Source organism: Muscardinus avellanarius (genome assembly GCF_963383645.1).
Source record: "Muscardinus avellanarius genome assembly, chromosome: 11".
Lineage (NCBI taxonomy): Eukaryota > Metazoa > Chordata > Mammalia > Rodentia > Gliridae > Muscardinus > Muscardinus avellanarius.
Window position 1 is genome coordinate 68693353 of NC_137797.1, and position 19035 is coordinate 68712387.

The 19035-nt window shown below is 48.9% G+C and overlaps 1 protein-coding gene across 1 annotated transcript; it reads right to left on the minus strand.

Moving 5' to 3' along the window:
• Positions 1–543: 543 nt before the first annotated feature.
• Positions 544–10731, minus strand: LOC308270147 (keratin, type II cuticular Hb5-like; the record flags this gene model as incomplete). The annotated part of the gene is made up of 9 exons (XM_080705881.1): positions 544–692; positions 1667–1698; positions 1966–2186; positions 3901–4026; positions 4272–4436; positions 5050–5145; positions 6042–6102; positions 7664–7872; positions 10309–10731. The coding sequence occupies 9 exons, from the start codon at positions 10729–10731 to the stop codon at positions 544–546; spliced, it is 1482 nt and encodes a 493-aa protein (XP_080562007.1).
• Positions 10732–19035: the final 8304 nt, after the last annotated feature.

Here is a 19035-nt window from a genome sequence, read left to right on the forward strand (position 1 = left end):
ATCAGGACTCTGGGCAGAGGAGAAAAATAATGAAAGAGGCAGGCACTCAGTCAGTAGAAGACAGCATTTGCCATCCGCATTTAATCAAGCACATCAAAAGAAAAAGAGGCCTATGGGAATCATGCATGCAAACACAACACAATTGGAAGCAACTAATAATAAACCTTTCCATTCTGACGTATGAATAGCTGGAGGCTGTATCTAATCTCTCAGATCAAGTGAAGGGCTTCCCTGCAGCTCCAGCCCCTCTGCCCTCACAATCCCTTCAGTGCTGAAGCAGCATCTGCAGCCCCTCTCATTTGAGGGCAGAGCACAGAGGTGTTCCCTCATGCTACACACCCCTCTCCTTAGCTACCTGCACACCCAGGGCTTACACTCCAAGAGTAAATCATAACTCCAATAAGAAGGAAACTGGAGAGTTATGTCCATGTCCCCCAAAAGGGAAAATTATTTAAAAAAATATATATATGGGCCATGAGAGATTTCCCTATCCCACCCGACTGCTGCCCCAGGAGATTCAACCCACCCAGAGTCCTAGCCTGTCTATGCAAACCGCACAGATCGTGCACTGAAGCAGGGCCCCACAACAGAGGGGGAGCACAAGGCACTGCCCATGGCCGTGCCCCCCAGGCCACGATACACAGTGGAACTTAGGTCCCCGCAGACCACGCCGCCCTGGGAACGGCTCACACCTGTGGACAAAGACACAGAGTCAGAACTTTCTTCCATCCCAGACATAGAATGACCCCAGATCTATTAGAACCAATGATTAATTCTCTTCACACTCTGAGATACCAGCAATATGAGTCTTTTAAAACTTCAGGCAACCCGGGCATGGTGGCACAAACTTGTAATCCCAGTATTTGGAAGGCCGAGAAAGCAGATTGGCAGGTTGGAGGACAGCCTCAGCAAGTAGTGAGACTCTAAGGAACCTAGTAAGACCCTGCTTCCAAACAAAAAAATAAAAAGGTCTGAGGGTGTATCTCAGAGATAGAATGCCCCTGGCTTCAATCCTCAGTCACACACACACACACACACACACACACACACACACACACACACCACAGCAAACTTAAGCCCATTGTCATCTGCTTCTTGAAGGAATTTGTTTGCAAACTGGATACCTCACTTTACTTGAAACTTGGTGTTTAGACATGCTCATTCAATATTTGAGCAAAAATCAGTGAATCACACTAGAGGAATCATAGAGATGTGATTGCTAGAAAAGTGAGGGGAACTGAAGGTCAGAAATAGACATCTGGCCTAGGGACAGTGTATATAGTGAAACCCTAAAGATCAAGAGTTATTAGCTGCCTGCAGAGACCCTAGTTGATCAGAATATCAATCTAACATTTCTTCATATGAAAACATGGGACCATGTGAGAAATATTCTGTGTGTAATAGGGAAGCATAGGTTATTTTGCAGAAGCAATTAGTGGATCAGAATTTGCCACATGCATTAACTTGGACTTCATGGTTATTTCAAATGGATCCATGCAGAAGCCAAATATATAAGTCCATTAGTGTGTCCATTTCCCAGAGACTTCAGCCCTGGCCTCCCTCACCCAGTAGTGCCCCATGGACAGAGGCTCAGGCCCAGTTAGACGCAACCTGATATTAAGACTATTAACACCAAACGAGACATGCCCACTCACACCCAACTTACAGATGTTGACTGAGCCCACGCCTTCACACAACCTGCAGGGGAGAGGAGGCAGAGCACCTTCAGAGCAGAGTTCCTCTGCTTTTGCACCAGAGTGCTGTTATCTTAGCTTAGCCACCAACTGGGGGTGGTCTTGGGCAAGCCCCTCCCCACCTCTGGATCTGTTTTCCTGCCTATAAAATGGGGAACTGGCTGAGCTCCGTGATCAGTTTGAACTGATATCAGTTTGAACACTCTCTGCCCACAAGGCACTGCTCCAGCCCTGAGTGGGGATGTGAAGGGACCCAGAGCCCCGTCCTCACCGGCTCTCCTCGCCCTCCAGCAGTTTTCGGTAAGTGGCAATCTCCACATCCAGGCCCAGCTTGGAGTTCATCACCTCCTGGTACTCCTTGAGCAGGCAGGCCATGTCCTGCTTGGCCTTCTGCAGGGCGCCCTCCAGCTCGGCCAGCTTGCAGCGCGCATCGCTCAGGGCCGCTTCGCCCTGCTGCTCAGACTCTGCTATGCCAGCCTCGAGTTTGCAGCGCTTTGGGAAGAAAAAGAGAGGAGTTTGAAAAGGACATGGCCCATGGAGTCACCGGGGCTCTCCAATGGCCTTGGTCATCCTATTTCACCTCCATTTAAAATGACAAACTTATAGAGGAAGGGGTCAGGGGGAGGGAGGCAGGGAGGGATAAGGACGCACTGGGGAGTGAATTTAACCATGTTATGTACATGTATAAGTTTGTCATAATGCGCTTCACTATTATGTATAATTATAATGCACCAATAAAAACTGATTAAATAATCAACTTTTGAACATAATTTTTAAAATAAATAGATGTAAAATTCACTAGACAGAGACACAATAGTTCATTGGGAGTTTTTCCCTTCATTTTGGTACCTTTTCATTGTAAAATTCACTTGAGTTTTACAAGGGAGTCATTAAAGGGGAGAAATGTTCATGCGGAAGAGCACAGATAATAATCAGTGATATTGCACATGTTTGTACACTGCTGTTAGTTTACAAGGCGTTTTCACAGATACGATCTCATTTGACCTTCAAAGTTACTTTGGGGACTTGTCAAAACAGGTATTAGTATTCCCATTATGCAGATGAAGAAATTGAGACTAAGAGAGGCTGTGATTTGTCCCAGGCTGCACAATTAGGTCATGACATGCCCAGGTTTTCAGAGGATGCTGCTCAGAGTTTCATTCTTCAGCCCAGTGATCCAAAAAACAACTCCCAATACCCTGGCTTCCAGCTACTCCCATTCCTCTTCCCCTAGGCCAGAGCACTGGAATGCAAGTGAGGAAGAGAGACATTAAGATGAGGGTAACTTCCAATCTTTTCTCATTTTACTTCTACGGAGTAACCCATTCCTACATTTCATCAGCTCAGCTAGTATTAGAAACCAGGTATTTGTGATACATCTTGAATTGTACTTGAGAACAGCCCCACAGAAGGGAAAGGATAGAACCTAAACCAGGTGTGTGGGTGAACTCAGAATTATGCTAGAGGTAGGGGAGAGAACACATGACATGATGTACTTTCTTATTCTATATAGAAAGATTACATTAGAACTATTTTCACTATATATAGAAGAATAAGGTTCAAATGGAATGAGGAGCTAAATGTGAGAGGTAAAACTATAATCGTAGTAGGGGGGGAATAGGAAAGAACAAGTCTATGATCTCAAAACTTTAAGTATAAGCCCCTAAGGGAAGAACTGATAGACCTGACAACATCCACATTGATTTCTGTTCTGTAAAGGACACGAAACTTAAGCGTGTGCAGAGTGACAGATTAAGAGAAGATAAACTGATTACAACACATACAACGGACAAAGAAGTGCAATTCAGATTGGTGAGGCAATGTTGCCAATCACACACACACACACACACACACACACACACACACACACACACACAAGGAATCCCAGGAGAAAAACTAATAGATGGTACAAGGAGGCAAACTTAGAAGGGGAAATACAAATGACTACTAAGTGTATAAGGAAATAGTTCATATCACTGATTAACCAGAGCAATAGAAAATTAAAAATTAACCATCAGATGCCAGTTCACATCTATCAGACCCACAGAACTGGAAAGTCTGATAACAGCAAGTGCTGGAACAGGAGGATAAAGGGCGAGTTCGCTAGCACAGTTAAAATACAAGCCTCTCCGAAGACAGTGGCATCCGGAGGCCAGGAGGAAAGCAGAAGCCAGTGAGAAGCAGCAGGTGCCGTCAGTGCCCTGACCTGCTGCTTGGCATTCTCCACCTCCACCGTCAGTCTCTGGATCATGCGGTTCAGCTCGCTGAGCTCATCCTTGCTTTTGCGAAGGTTCTCGCCCTGCTGGGTTACCGTGGCTTTCATCTCCTCACACTGCGGGTTGAAAGCAAACACGCCAACCTGGGGCTGGAGCTGGGGCTGGGGCTGGGGCTGGGGCTGGGGCCAGGGTGTGGTGGGATGTCATGGAGTCTGACCAGCCAGCCCACGTTCTGCTGCCCCTTCCCCGCCCTGCTCTGGCAGGCCCTCAGCTGCAGCTCCCTGGAGCACATGGGTGCAGGCCTCAGGGAGCTCCCGGCCATCTTCCTGGCTCGGTGGGGCAGCCCAGTTCTCCCATTTACCTTGGTTTGGTACCAGGACTCCACCTCAGCCCGGCTGCGACTGGCAATATCATCGTACTGAGCCTTGATCTCAGCCACGACCACACCCATGTTGAGGTCCCGGCTGTTGTCCATCTTCACCACCACTGATGTTTCAGAGATTTGTGACTGAAGGATGGAGATTTCCTGTAGGAGACAACCAGTCCCCTCAGCAATGAACCCTATTCTGATCTTACGTAGGCAGGAGAGATAACCAAAACACAATCCCAACTCTGAAACCGTAGGAAAGCAATTAGAAAATAACCGGCAAGTCAGGAAGTTAGGGAAGCATAGCTTTCAGAGGAAAAGACTGGAATTAGCGCCATGACCCAGGGCACTGGTTAAGGGAGAATTCCACTAGTGCCTAGATCAGAGAGGGCAGATGGATGTGTATGAGGTTCAGCTGGGTCACTCCACATGTGAATGAATCGAATCCAACAGGTAACGGCTGGAGTTAAAGTCCTGGATTATCTAATCGGGTTTTACACTACCCAAATGAATAAATTAATTGTCAGACCTCCACGGCTTGTCATGCTGAGTGGACAGGGAATGAACCACAGCCTTTGCATCATTCTGAGGAAGGGCATCACTCACTTGCATTTGAAAGGGGGCCTGAACCAGAGGAAAGTCCTCTCTGGTCACGGAAGAAGAGATGTTCAGGCCCTAGGAAAGTAAGGAATGCACGGCTTTCCTAGATCCCAGGAACAAGGATAGGGCACCCCCAAGAAGGTCCTGCCTGATCTCTTTCTTCCTATGTTACCTCCTCATAGAGGGACCGCAGGAAGCTGGCCTCCTCCCTCAGCGGCTCTACATTGGCCTGCAGGTCCGCCTTGCGCAGGTAGGCACTGTCGATGTCCTGGTAGGGAAGAACAAGAGAGGGTGGGAGGTGGCACATTCCTGAGCCTCCGCAGGCCCCAAGGAGATGGCCCAGTCCCTGCTTCAGCCTGCCCTGCCCCTCCGACCTGTGCTTCTGCTCTAACCTGGACTCATCCTCCCTCTCAGCACCCCTCTTTGTTATTTGCTACTGGCATGAATGTTGTAGACTACCTGGAGGGAGGAAATGAAGAGAATTCAGGGTCCTCCAGCACTGAAGACCCCACCCAAAACCAAGCAGGTGTTGTAGCCCAGAATGGCAGGCCTGGCTGCCTGCAGAGCACAGCACATGGCAGGCCACAGAGCCAGGGCAGACAATGCCCATCGCCACACACTGACTCCGCTGCCCAAGACCAAGGCCACTGCTGACAGCTCTGCTCCCAGCCCTCTCTCCACCATCTAACAAGTAAAGCACCCAGCGAGCACATTGTTTTTTAAACACTGCGTATGTACACTCTCACTCATCAATTTGAAACCGGAAGGAAATCACGAGCAGTTTTTCCCTCCGCTGTTTCTGCATCTTACAAAATCATTAGCAAACTGAGCACTAAAACTTCCCGATCTGGGATGATGAGAGGAGACCACATCCACACGAGGGCGAAAGGAATTTTAAAGTGAACATTTCAGCGAATCAGATTGCACACAAAAAACCCCACAGCGGCACCATGAGGCTTTCCTTTAAAGAAGCCTAAGATCAGCACAATTGGGGTTGCTTCATGGAGGACAAGGTGGTTTCTGACGCCAAAGCCACTGCCATCGGTCAGGGGGCTGAGGGGCCTTGTCGCCAATGGTGGGCAGGGGGAACATGGCGAAACGCCCAGCATCAGAATCTCCAGTGTGCAAGATCTAATTCTGCCCCAAGGAACCAGAATAGCTCACCTTCTTCAGTAGCACGAACTCGTTCTCAGCTGTGGCCCTGAGGCCCAGCTCCTCTTCATACCTGAGGAGAAGACGCAGTAAGAGAAGAGCCAGGCCAGAGCCTGGGGCTGCGCACTCCCTGCTCTTCCCCCTACTTCCCGTGTACCCTTGGAGAAGAGGCTTGATTCCTCTGGATTTCTATATCCCAGCTCAAAAAAATCCACCGAAAAGACACTGCACTCTGGCCCCAGACTGGACTGAAGTCACTACAAAGTCCAAGTTTAGCCACTCAATTTCTCTACAACTCAGCTTAAATCAACTGCTATGCCTCGAGGCACAGGTACACATCTGGAGGGTGTGTAAAAGGCACACAGATGTTCCCCTGAGCTTTTCAACTCTAAAATTGTACAAAGCATGAAGCTCTCTGAACCCATCCCTGTGAGGTTCTGCCCCTGCCCCCGGACCACAGGCCCTGGACCCCCACCAGTATCTAGTATCCTAGGACTAGAATTTCTGGAAGCAACCTGTGGTCCAGGGCCATTTCCCCAGGCCTCCTCCACCAGTCTCCTCCTTCCCCTTGCCAGTGAGGACCAACCCTGGGCAGCCCAGCCCCCTCTGACAAGGAAAGTAGAGTTCCCAGAGTTTGGTTTCCACAACTTCTTAATTACAGGGAAATTTGGACTGCAATAAACCATCAGCTCTGTAATTACCAGCTTTCATATGCCGACCGTGGGAGACAGACCATGTCACCTGCCCACTGCAAATCAAATCCCTAGGAAAAGTAAAGACCTTCTGCTGTGCCCATCTGGATGATAGATTCCCAAAGTCAGTGATACTGCCCCTGGGGGTGCGGAGATGTCCAGGGGGACAGTAGTAACCTTGGATGCAGCTAAGGGATATTAAATGAAAATAAGGGAGCAATGGGAACACCTGAGAGGGTGAGTAACTTTTTGTGAAAAGGTGGAAGTCAGCCAATGAGTTTGGGAATCTGCGTAAAGCCTGATCTTCCAAGACAGAATTCCAAGAAGGGTTAGGATTAGAATGACCAGGACTGATTAATTACCTTTCACTCTGTTCATGTCTACAAGGCAGGGGGGTGGGCATATTAACAGGAACCTTGTGACTATCGCCCAGGTAATGACCAAACTCGCCAACTTGAGCTAAAAACAAAAGACAGGGCCTAGAGTTTGAACTGTGGGGGCCGGTGTAAGGAGAGCTTGATGTGGTCTTCAGAGTAAAGAAAGGAACAATTCAAGGTCCTCTGATACTCTGAGCAGCACCAGCCAGATCAGATGCCTCTTCCAGGGCACCCCGGCCCACCACACTGGGCCAGCTGCTCCAGGGCCTGCTCTGCCTGGGAGAACAGAGCAGGCTGTATCATTTGTTCTTCTGCCCCATCTCTGTGCCAGTCCGTGCCCTTGATAGCATATTTCACCCACCCAGTCTGGTAACTCTTCTTCTCTCCTCATCCTTCCCCAGTTCCCAGGATGGGGTCATGAAAGCTGGGAGCTGAGGCAAGACACCACAGACTGGCCAGCAGACCTAGCTGACAGGCAGTCAGGGGGACCCGCCCAGAGGATCGCATGGCCTCAGCTGCAGTCTACTCTACAACCTATAACTGGCCCCAGCCTTAAAGCACTCACTTCTTCTTGTAGCCCTCCAGCACCTCCTGCACACGGTTGAGCTCAGAGGCCAGCCTCCCGCTGTCAGCCTCCACGCACTCGGCCTCCCGCCTCAGCGTCTCGATGTAGCCACTGAACAGCGGCTCCAGGTTGCTCTCGCAGCACTTGCGGTTCTGGTAGAACTGCCACTTGGTCTCCAGCAGCTTGTTCTGCTGCTCCAGGAAGCGCACCTGCCGTTGAGGGTGGAGGAAAGAGACTCAGGGGGTGGGGGGCCCTCCAGAACTGTGTCCTTGGGGAAACCCCTGCCCTGCAGCAGCCTGTGACCTTCCAAAGGAGGCCAAACCATTGGCAAAGCCTGAAGGTGTGGGTCAGAATCTTTCTCCAAGTAACTTCTCTCTACTCGTCCCAGAAAGCACACACAATCTGTTATCATCTGTTCATTCTGTACAGAATGAAATGGCATCCGATTCTGCAGATCCTGCACCATGGGCCCAGTGATGACTCCTCAAAATGTGCATGCCTTTATCCCAAGGACCTGTGGATGTGTTATGTTACATAGCAAAGAGGACCTTGCCTCTGGAATTAAGGTTATGGACCTGAAAATAGGGAGATTTTCCTAGATCATCCAGGTGGGCCTTCAAAGTGGAAGAGGGAGGCCAAAGAGTGAGAGATTCAGAGGTGGCCAAAGAAACATAAGAGTCAACTCATTATCATTGGCGTTGAAGATAGAGAAAGAAGGGGCTACTAGCCAAGGACTACGGACAGCCACTAGAAGCTGAGAACCCCTGACGGCCAGCCAGCAAGGAATAGGGACCTCAGTCCTGCAACCACATAGAACTCAATTCTGCCAAAAAGCCTGAGCTACCTGGAACAGATGCTATTGCCCTCTCTGCTTCCCAGTCCTTGAGGTGAGCAAGGTTTTATATCCTTCATCATGTCCTAAAGGGTTGCCACTGTGCAGTTCCTGCCTTGAAATCAGCTGATCGTGGACTGACCTCTAAAATCATGAACCCCACGTAAACATTTCTTCCTCTAAGTTGTGCTTGTTGGGCTTCTTTGTCATAGCAATGAAAAAGCTGACTAAAACAGACCTCAAGAAAGAAATGCAGGCCTCTGACACATGAGTGTTGGCCTTCTGAGAAAGCAAATTTGTGTTGTGTCGTTTTAAGCTGCTAAGTTAGTGTGCATTCGTATGGCCTCAATTTAAAAGTGCACCCACCGTGACTCTCAATCAATCTGCTCCTGAGGCACTGCAGCCCAGGAAGGGGCCCTACAACCAGGAATTAGGAGACCCCAGCTACCTGGCTGTCATCCATCAGGCTACTTTGCCTCACTCTCTCACTGTAAACTGAACCCATAGAAACGTTAGCAGTTGAACACATGAAGCTGCCCAGGCATTTCGGGCACAGACAAGGCCCACTGGGCTACACGGTTTTATAGAAACATGATTCATTGCCAACATTTAGTAACTGAGTGAATCCAGGCACGAACTGGTATCTCTCTGACCTTCTGGCAACCCTAGGCCTGTAATAGTACCTGCCACCCCCCCAGCCCCCTACCCTGGCAAGCATGCCTCTCTTTCACATAACCCGCCATGCCTCCACCTGGGTGCTGTTATCCAAGCCTAACCTCCTAGGAATACAAGCCTAGTACAAAGCTCTCTCTGCCATCCATGCCTGTGGAAAAGAAACCCCAAACCTGACTTTCTGAAGGGTGTCTCCCTTGGGATTCAGCATGCAGGGCAGGGCAGGGGGCAGCCTTCAGACTTGCTGCTTTGCAGGAAGAACCCCCCCCCCCCACCACGTCGATGTAGTTTGGAGCCTGAAGGAAGAACACTGGAGAGAGGGGGAAATGGTCTGGTGCAGTGGCACCAGTCTCTGCCCAGACCAGGAACTGACCCCTTTCAACAGAGAATGCAGCATCCGTGCGCGATGCCCAAAAGGCCACGTGCAAAAACCCCTTGGCGTCTGTGTGCTCAGGACTCGCCCCCTGCTTTGAGCCAACTAGGAAAAGCTGTTCCCTCCAGGCACAAACAGCCTCCTGCGAGGGCCCACAGCCCAGCAAGCAAACCATGGGCTGGATTTCAACCTCCTCCACTCTGGATGGGTGTCCCTGTGCGATGAACAACCTGCACATGTCTATGGTTCACGTCTCTGTACCAATGAAAGAGAAGAGTGGTTTGGACAGCCAGTAGCCAGTGTTCTGGACAGACTCTGCACCTGGGCCTGCAGGCACCTCCTTTTCAAGGGTGGCATTTGTCTGAGAGCAGCTCTCCCATCATCACCCTGGGGGGGCCTTCTTATGCAGTCCTGAGCATAGACACGCACCACTCAGCCTTGGGCAAGGAGTCTTTCCTCCCTCAGACTCCAGTGGCTACTCTCCCCCAAGCTGTGAGCTCTCGGAGGGGAAAATGTTAGGTCAAGGGAAACGAGAGGCATCTACCAACCCGGCGGGCTCAGAATCTGCGACATCAGAAAGTGTGGTTCAACAGTTCCTCCAGGGCCCGCCCCATGTGTCTTAGTCTGTGCACATGCTCGGGTTGGAAGGTGCCTTGGGCAGACATACAAAGGACTCATAGCCTCTCTGCATGACCCCACAGAAGGAAGAGGAAAGCAGCCACTGGCCCTGCTCGCTCCTGCTCCCCTCTCAGTGCCGGGACGACCCACCTTGTCGATGAAGGCGGCGAACCTATTGTTGAGGCACTTGATCTGCTCCTTCTCCTCCTGCTTCACGCACTGTGCGCTGGGGTCGATGTCCAGGTTGAGAGGCGCCAGCAGGCTCTCGTTGACCGACACGGTGGTGATGCAGGGCGGGCTGAACCCACAGAGGCCCCCCGCCCGGTAGCCAAAGCTGCCCCCACCACACAGGGGGCGCCTGCAACTAACTGCAATCCGGGGGGACCCCACTGCACTCAGGCTCCGGCTGCCAAAGCCCCCCAGATGTCTATAGCCCGGTCCCCCGGGACTGCTCCCACGGTGGGCCACGGCACTGACGCAGCTGCGAGGCCCAGGCTTGGGCACAACGGCAGAGCGGGAGCTGAAGCTCCTCACCCTGCAGCCAGAGCTGATGCGGTAAGAGCGGCTGGCCATGCCTCCGCTGCGCAGGACAGGTCAGGGAGGCCGAGAGGACTGAAGGGCCCAGGGTCTCACGCCAAGACCTGCTGCTGCTCTTACCTTTTATGGGGCAGAGGACAGGCCTCTTGACCACATGAAAGGCAGGAGAAAGTTATTAATGCCGTTTATGAGCGTGGGAATCTCCCACTAGGCAGCCTGAGAGAGCTGAAACCTGCCTTTTTTTTTTTTTTTTTTGTACTGGGATTGAACCCAGGAATGCCCTACCTCAGGGCTACACCTCAAGTTCTATATTATTTATTTATTTATTTATGATATTGGGAATGGAACCCAGGGGATTTCTACCTCTGGACTATACTCCCAGACCTATTTTTATATATATTTTATTGGAAACAGGGTCTCACTAAGTTGCTGAGAGCCTCACTAAGTAGCTGAGGCTGGCTTTGAACCTGTGCGATCCTCCTGTCTCAGCCTCCCAAGTGCTGACATTACAAGCATGCGCCACCACGCCTGGCTTATTTTTCTTTTTTTTGAAACAGGGTCCCACTAAGTTTCTAAGGGTCTCACTAAATTGCTGAGGTTGGGCTTAAATTTGTGATCCTCCTGCCTCAGCCTCCTAAGTATTGAGATTGTAGGTGTACGCTGCTACACCACACTTATGTCTGGCTATTTCTTGTCTCCCCTACTTCTCTGCCCCTTACCCTGCTTCCCTGAGGGAAACTTCAGAAGACTTTTCTTATTCCTGTCTTCATACGTAGAGAACTTTATTCAGGGGCCCAGGGAGCCGTGTGTCTTGGTATAATTACAGTTGGGGCTGCACTGTGCTCTCTCCCAAGGCAGGCCTCCCCCATGCATCCATCTCCACGCTGTGCTAGGTGTGACCACAGGATCCTGGGAGGCGGGGAGGCTGGTGGGGTGAGCAGCCCTGGCCAAGGGCCTTGTCTTTGTGAGGGTGCTTTCACCTGGAATCGGGCCTGTCATGGCTCCACTTGGCAGCTCTGAACCCCCGCTTCTGCTCTGCTGCTAAATCTTACCATCCTCTAGGACCAGGCTGTGGTCTTACCTGCTCCATGGCCCTACTTTGAAAGCCCAGAGCATACCCTTGGGTCCTCTATCAGCTCCTCATCTTCTTCACCCTGCTGTAGTGGACTCTTCCCATCTCTGTCTGGTCTCCCCAGAGGGACCCAAGTCTGGTGGGGCCTCAGCACTTGCTGCTCTGGGGGCAGCTGCTGGCCTGGCCCATGGCAGAGGCTCCGTCAGCATCTGAGGATGAGATGGGTCTCTCCAGCTGTCAGACTCCCCCCGCCCCACCCAGGGTGGAGTCCATTGGATCAACAAGGTTTCCTGAAGATCCTTTAGGAGATGCTCAGGAAGAGTGCCTCACTAGGTAGTAGCTGGCCGCGAACTTGCAATCCTCCTGTCTCAGCCTCCCAAGTACTGGGATTACAAGCATGTGCCACCATCCCCGGATATCCTGCCTCTTTTTTTTTTTTTTTTTTTTTTTTGCAGGTCTGGGGATGGAAACCAGGGGCATTCTTCCTCTGAGCTACACCCCAGCCCTATTTTTCATTCTTTATTTTGAAAAAGGGTCTCACTGAGTTCAAAGGACCTCACTAAGTAACTGAGGCTGGCTGTGAACCACGATCCTCCTGTCTCAGCCTCCCAAATGCTGGGATTATAAGCGTGCGCCACCACATCCAGCTCCTGCCACTTTTAATAGGCAAATCAAGGAGCCCCTGAGGAAGGAAGGAAGGAAGGAAGGAAGGAAGGAAGGAAGGAAGGAAGGGGCAGCTCACAAGAGGAAGGCTCCTTCTGGTCTCTTTCTCTTACACACACAGGCTCATACACACCTACACACACCTACACACACACCTCCCAGGAAGAAGCATGGAGAACTGAACCACTCTAGGAGGAGAATGCAGGCAGGATCCAGAGGGAGCAGGACTTTCCCGGCCCCTGCCCCACACCACCCAGGGAGCACCAGCCTGAGCTGAAGGCCATGTTGCTGAGTCTGCAGGACAGAGCTCTGAAGGTGAACCAAGTCGGCAGAGCAGAGCCAGGAGCTGCCCTACAAATGGAATTCGAAGAGGGTGGAGGACCAGGGAGGATTCTACTGCCTTGGAGAGCAGTGCGGAGCTTTGGAGGGTTTTGTGCAGAGAAGCGGCAGGCCTGACACCTTAACAGAGCCACACTGACGGCTGCCATGGAAACAGATGGTGGGCTGGGCAACAGTGAAAGGAGGGAGAGGGGTCCAGGGTCTGGCCACAGTCCCAGGAGATGGTGGAGGCTCCTCCCTGGGAGGAAGTGCTGAAGGGTAGGAGAAATGGCCAGCCATGAACAGCTATGATGTGAAGGAAACAGCCAACTGGAGGTGCTGTTTGTGCTGTGTTATGTTGTGTTTTGTTTGTTTGGGGTACCGAAAATTGAACCCAGAGGCATTCTAGCTCTGAGCTACACACCCTTTTTTATTATTTTCAAACAGGATCTCACTAGATTGCTGAGAGTCTTACTATTGCTGAGGCTGGTCTCGAACCCGCCATCCTCCTGCCTCAGCCTCCCAAGTACTGGGATTACAGGCACGCACCACCATGCCTAGTTCCAACTGGAGTTCTTAACCAATTAGGGTTCAATTAGAGAAAGGGAAACACCAAGGATGGCCCCACGCCCTCTTGTGGGTTAAACTTGTCTCTGTGACAAAAAGAGCAATAGTGCAGTGAGACAAACGCCACAGCCGAGTGTCACAGAGGCTGGGCCTGGCTCTGTGACTTGCCACCTACACTAGCTGGGCCCCAGGCTTCTCAGCTGTACATGCAGAGGTCAGGCCAGACGACTCTCAGCACTTCCCAGGGAAGCCAGCCAGTCTCCTCTTGGCTAAAACCATTTCGAGTTCCTCACTCCACTGGGTGCAGGCTAAGTACCATAGATGATGATGGTAGATGGGGGGGGGGGGAGAGAGAGAGAGAGAGAGAGAGAGAGAGAGAGAGAGAGAGAGAGAGAGAAAGGATAGAGACAGCCAGTCATAGGCAGATATGCATCACTTCAGCTTCTCACCTTTTTCTATCTTCTCTTTTTTAGGAATTTTGACACACTCACTACCCTCCACCAGCCAACCCAGATATGGCAACGTCTGACAGGGAGCTGTGATTGTATGAGAAAGTTTTCACCAGGCATGGTGGCGCACGCTTGTAATCCCAGCATTTGGGAGGCTGAGACCAGAGGATCGCGATTCACGGACAGCCTCAGCTACTTAGTGAGGCTCTATGCAACTCAATGAGACCCGGTTTCAAAATAAAGAATAAAAAATAGGGCAGGGGGCGTAGCTCAGAGGTCGAATGTCCCTGAGTTCCATCCCCAGACTCACTAAATAAATAAATAAATAAATAAATAAATAAATAAATAAATAAATAAAGTTTTCTTGTGTACATCTCTGCTGAAGGATACCATGGAGATGTGATGATTCTAGTGAGAGTGAATTAATTTGATAGGAGTGGGATTTGGCCAAGAATGGATGGGGTGAGCGGGAAGTGATGAGGAAATATTAGGGTAACTTTGATCTGCACAAAAATAATCTAGACGTCAAATTCTTGCTGTCATTGTCACGTCTGATTAATGACCTATTTTGCTATACCATCTCTGTCTACAGAGACTCACTGTCCTGGGCACAGAGGTGGATGGCCAAGATGAAACCACGCTTCCCTCCCTGTGCTCATCGCCCTGGCTGAAGCCACCTGCTGCAGGGTCGGCCTTCCTACATCAGTGGGCCTTTCTATTGTTCACAAAACTGTCCTCTTCCCAGGTTTGAAAATCAGCAGATCAGTACCTCTCCTACCTCAGAGCCTCTCTTTTGTTTTCTGAGAACAAACATTTCTTTTGTTTTGTTTATTGGTTGTTTGTTTTTGTGTGTTTTGAATCACTTTAATAAGATGTGATTTTCATACAAAAAGCTATACATACTTAATGTATAAAACATGATGAGTGTGGAGATAAGTGCACATTCATGAAATCATTACCACATTCTATACCATAAACCAACCCATCATAAGTAAAAGTTTCCCACCCTCTTTACATTATTATTATTATTATTATTATTATTATTATTATTTTGTGATAAAAACACTTGAGAGAAGATTTACCTTCTGAAAAAATTTCTCAGTATACAATCCTGTGCAGTAGTTCTTAGAACTTACTCCTCTGGATAACCCAATCTTCTAACAGTTCGTTCTAAGCTGATAACTTCAATTGCCCATAAAAACTTTATATTTTTACTCCTCCCCAACACTTGATGTTATTAATGTCAAAACTTATTTGTTTTTATTGTGAATCTCTTAACCAATTTTTGTGGTTTATTTTCATCTAACTTGTGTATTAGAGTGAAAAGTGACTTATGCACCACTATTCCAACAGTACACGATTCTGTTTGCGTGTCTATCTTTACCAGTGAGGCACACACTGTCCTGTTGCTATTTAGCATCTTTTGTTTAGACTCCCGTCAGCATGTCTTGCAAGGCAGGTCTAGTGGGTCAAAATACCTAAATTTTTGCTTTCCTGGGAAAGTCTTTACATTCCCTTCATTTAAAAGAACAGTTTTGCCACGGGTTAGTTTTCTTGATTGGTGAGGCTTTTTCTTTCCACACTTTGAATATATCTTCCCACTATTTCCTGGCTTGCCAGGTTTCTGCTGAGAAACCCACCAATAGTCTCGGCTGAGGAGGAGGAAGCCCCTTAAATGTGATGAGTCACTTTTCCCTGGCCTTCAAAGTTCTTTTTGTCTTTGACTTTAAACAATTTAATTAGAACCATTCTCCGTATAGATTTCTTTAGGGTCAATCTGTTTTGGATCCTTTGGGTGTCATGAATCTGAATCTCCACTTCTCTCTCCACATCTGGAAAGCTTTCAGCTGTTTGTTTACTTACTTACTTACTTACTTACTTACTTACTTACTTACTTACTTGTTTTGGTACTGGGGTTAAACCCAGGGTCATACCACCTCTGACCTGCATCTCCAGTCCTATTTTTTTTAACAGGGTCTCACTAAATTGCTGACGCTAGCCTTGAGCCTGCAATTCTTCTGTTTCAGCCTCTAAATCCTGGGATTACAGGCATGTGCCACCATCAGTTCTTCAAATAAACTTTTTTTTTTTTTTTGCAGTACTAGGGATGGAACTCAGGGGCATTCTACCTTTGAGCTACACCCCCAGCCATATTTTTTATTCTTTATTTTGAAACAGGGTCTCACTGAGTTGCAGAGGACCTCACTAAGTAGCTGAGGCTGTCTGCGAACCGTGATCCTCCTGTCTCAGCCTTTGGAATGCTGGGATTACAAGTGTGCACCACCACGCCTTCATAGTTTTTGTACATTTTTCTTTCTCCTTCTTAAATTCCCTTCATCAGTATATTGGTTTGATTATAGTACCCTATAAATTCTACAAGCTTTTTCCATTATTTTTTTTCTTCTTTTTGTTCCTCTGGCTGACTAATTTCAAATGAAATGCCTCTGAGCTTTGAGAGGCTATCACAGGCACCCAGGGACCCGTGCCCCTACCCTGTGAGGAGTCCTGAGGACAGTGGGCTGGGTGTGTGTCTGGAATGGAGTAGCATGAAGAGTGGAGTCTACTGGGGGAGAGGAACATATATCATGGGATATATCCAAAGAGGTGGCAGGTGACCAGTGTGCTAAAATGCCAGGGACCTGGCTTTGGGCTCCACATAAGGCCCACTTCCAGCTGCCCATACAGACCAGAGTCTCCCGGTCCCTGGAGGGATCTTGCAGGGGCCGTGCTGGTGGGAGGGTGGGATGGGGCCCGATGCTCTCCAGAGCCCCCCACTCCCAGAGCTCTGAGATTTGCCAGAGCAGAAGCTCTTTCAGGAGATGTGCAGAAAGAACAACTGGACCCAGAAATGCTTGTAATAACTCCTTCCTCGTCTTCCTCAAAGGAGCGCCCCAGTTGCGTCACTGTGTGACTCGTGTCCATTTCACAGACCAAAATCCTGAGCTCTGTGGCTCAGAGAAACCCTGTGAGTCATTGTTCTGCCTTGGGGGCCTCAGGAAAGATGCTCTGGGTCTGCCAGGACTGCGTCGACATCTCCACTAGAGGGCAGCCTCGCCCGGCATCAGAAGAGCCCAAAGCTGCCTTCCAGAAAGCCTTTTTCCTACAGGGAGCTCTCCCAGCTTGGTCCCAGCTTGGTCCCAGCTTGGAGTGTAGTGTGGCTTCCTGACTCTTCCCTGCTTGGATTTTTCACTGTCCCGGGTTTATTTACAAGTGCTCAGTGCTCTGGAGTGTACCCCTCCCCAAGCAGCCCACAGCCACCCCTCCACACAGTAGGTCTGTACCCAGGCTTCCTTCCTCTGGCTCATTTTACTCTTTGACAGACTTATCTTTCCAAAATTCAGTTCCAAGATTTATCGCCCCAGGCACCAAAGGCTCAAGGGAAGATTTTCAAGGGCCCCAAGCCTGCTTCTCTGGCTGCCCCACCTGTTCACCTCCAGGGCTCTTCCCGCTTGATGTTCAACTCTCCTTTAGAAATCCGTATTATAGACTGGAATGCGAAAGGCAGAAATGACCAAGTTGATATACTTACATGGTGTTGAGATTAAAAAAAAAAAAAGAGGGAGTAAATACCAGAGCAAGTATGTGGGCACCATAGCATTTTTATAGATACAATATATACACTTTAGAAGCATTACAACTTACTTTGAAAATAAATCTGGGGACTACATCACTAATGTTACAGTGGGTTTCTTTGTGGGGTGAGGAGAGGGAGAAAAGACAAAAGAAATGAGGGGGATGCGTGCCGGGGTCCAGCCCTAGCCAGAGTCGAGGTTCGTGTGCTGGTGAGAAGAGAGTCGGGGTCGTGAGAGAGAAGACACTGACACACGAGACCAGACGGCAGCTTCTCGAATTTTATTCTGATGGAAGTTTCTCCAGCTTCTTTCTTACTTCTCTCCTTTCAGGCTTCATTACAATCTTAATAGTCATGCAAACAGGAACTTCAAGGACAGAAAAAGTCTTTAGCAGACTTCAGGGCAGGGTGCCAGACACTTAAATAATCATAGAAAGTATGCTTTGTCTCAGCCTCAGCACAAGGCCAGCTTGAACTTAATTTTATATATTGGCCCAAACTAAGGTCAGTTTGAACTTAATCTTTGGCCCAAACTTTATCCTTGGGGAAAAAAAGTCTTTGCTGCCTGAGTTTCTCACAAGCCGCTGCCCATTAATTTTAGTTATAATGCTTATACATAAAATTCCAATTATACATATTGATCCAAATAATCCTAAAATAATTTTTTGAAGAAGGAAATGCTAGACATACTTCATGGGGGATTTGTGCCCTTGAGAGTCCCCTGACCGAGCTTTCTCAAGGTCTGCATGAGATGCTGTAGCAGATGTGTGGGGACTCTGCAGAGTGGGCGGTGTGCTGACTGGGCTCTCTGCCTGAGCCGCCCAAAGGAAAGCCTGAATACGTCACTTCCCAGGACATCCGTACCAGCCCCGGAGGACGAGGGTTCCCATCTTCCCACCTTTCCACTTGTGGTTAACATCCATCCACCCTTTTCCTGCTCCTTGCCATTGTGATGGCAGAAAGGTGTCCCATGGTTCTAACCCAGGGACTGGGCACGGGCATCCTTTCCTCACACCCTCATTTGCCATTCATTTTCCCCTTTTGTCAACCAACTATCCAGATCCTTGGTAGCTTTCTGCTAGGTTTCCTGTCTCTCATTTGTTGATGAGTAAGAATTCCTCATGTTATTTTATATATTAAGATTCTGCTAGGCTCTCTGTTGTCAATTTTGTTTTACAAGGAAGTCTTTTATTGAACTACAATTCTTTATTTTAATGTAGTCAGGTCATTTGTTTTTGTTGTTTTTTTAACCTTTTGGTTTTGACATGTGTATGTGTTGCTGGGGATAAACCTGGAGCATTAACCTCCCAGCTACACTCCCAGACAGACCTTTTGTTTTTATTTCTTGAAATAGGGTCTTACTACGTTGTGGAAAGTCTCCGTTAATTGCTGAGGCTACTCTAGAACCTGCCATCCTCCTGTCTCAGCTTCCCAAGCACTAGTGTTACAGATGAGTGCCATACCCAGAGTGGGTTTAACTTCTTTTTTTTTTTTTTTTTTGGCCTTCTTTTTTTTTTTAATTTTATTTTATTGGTGCACTGTATTCATACATCATAGTGGGATACAAACTTTTGTAGACATACATGCACACATCGCCCAGTCAGCCCCCACCCGATCCCCACCCCATTCTCTCCCCATCCCTCCTTCCCATGCTTGGCTTAGTGGTTGACATCTAGTATTATAGCAATTTATCCAAAATT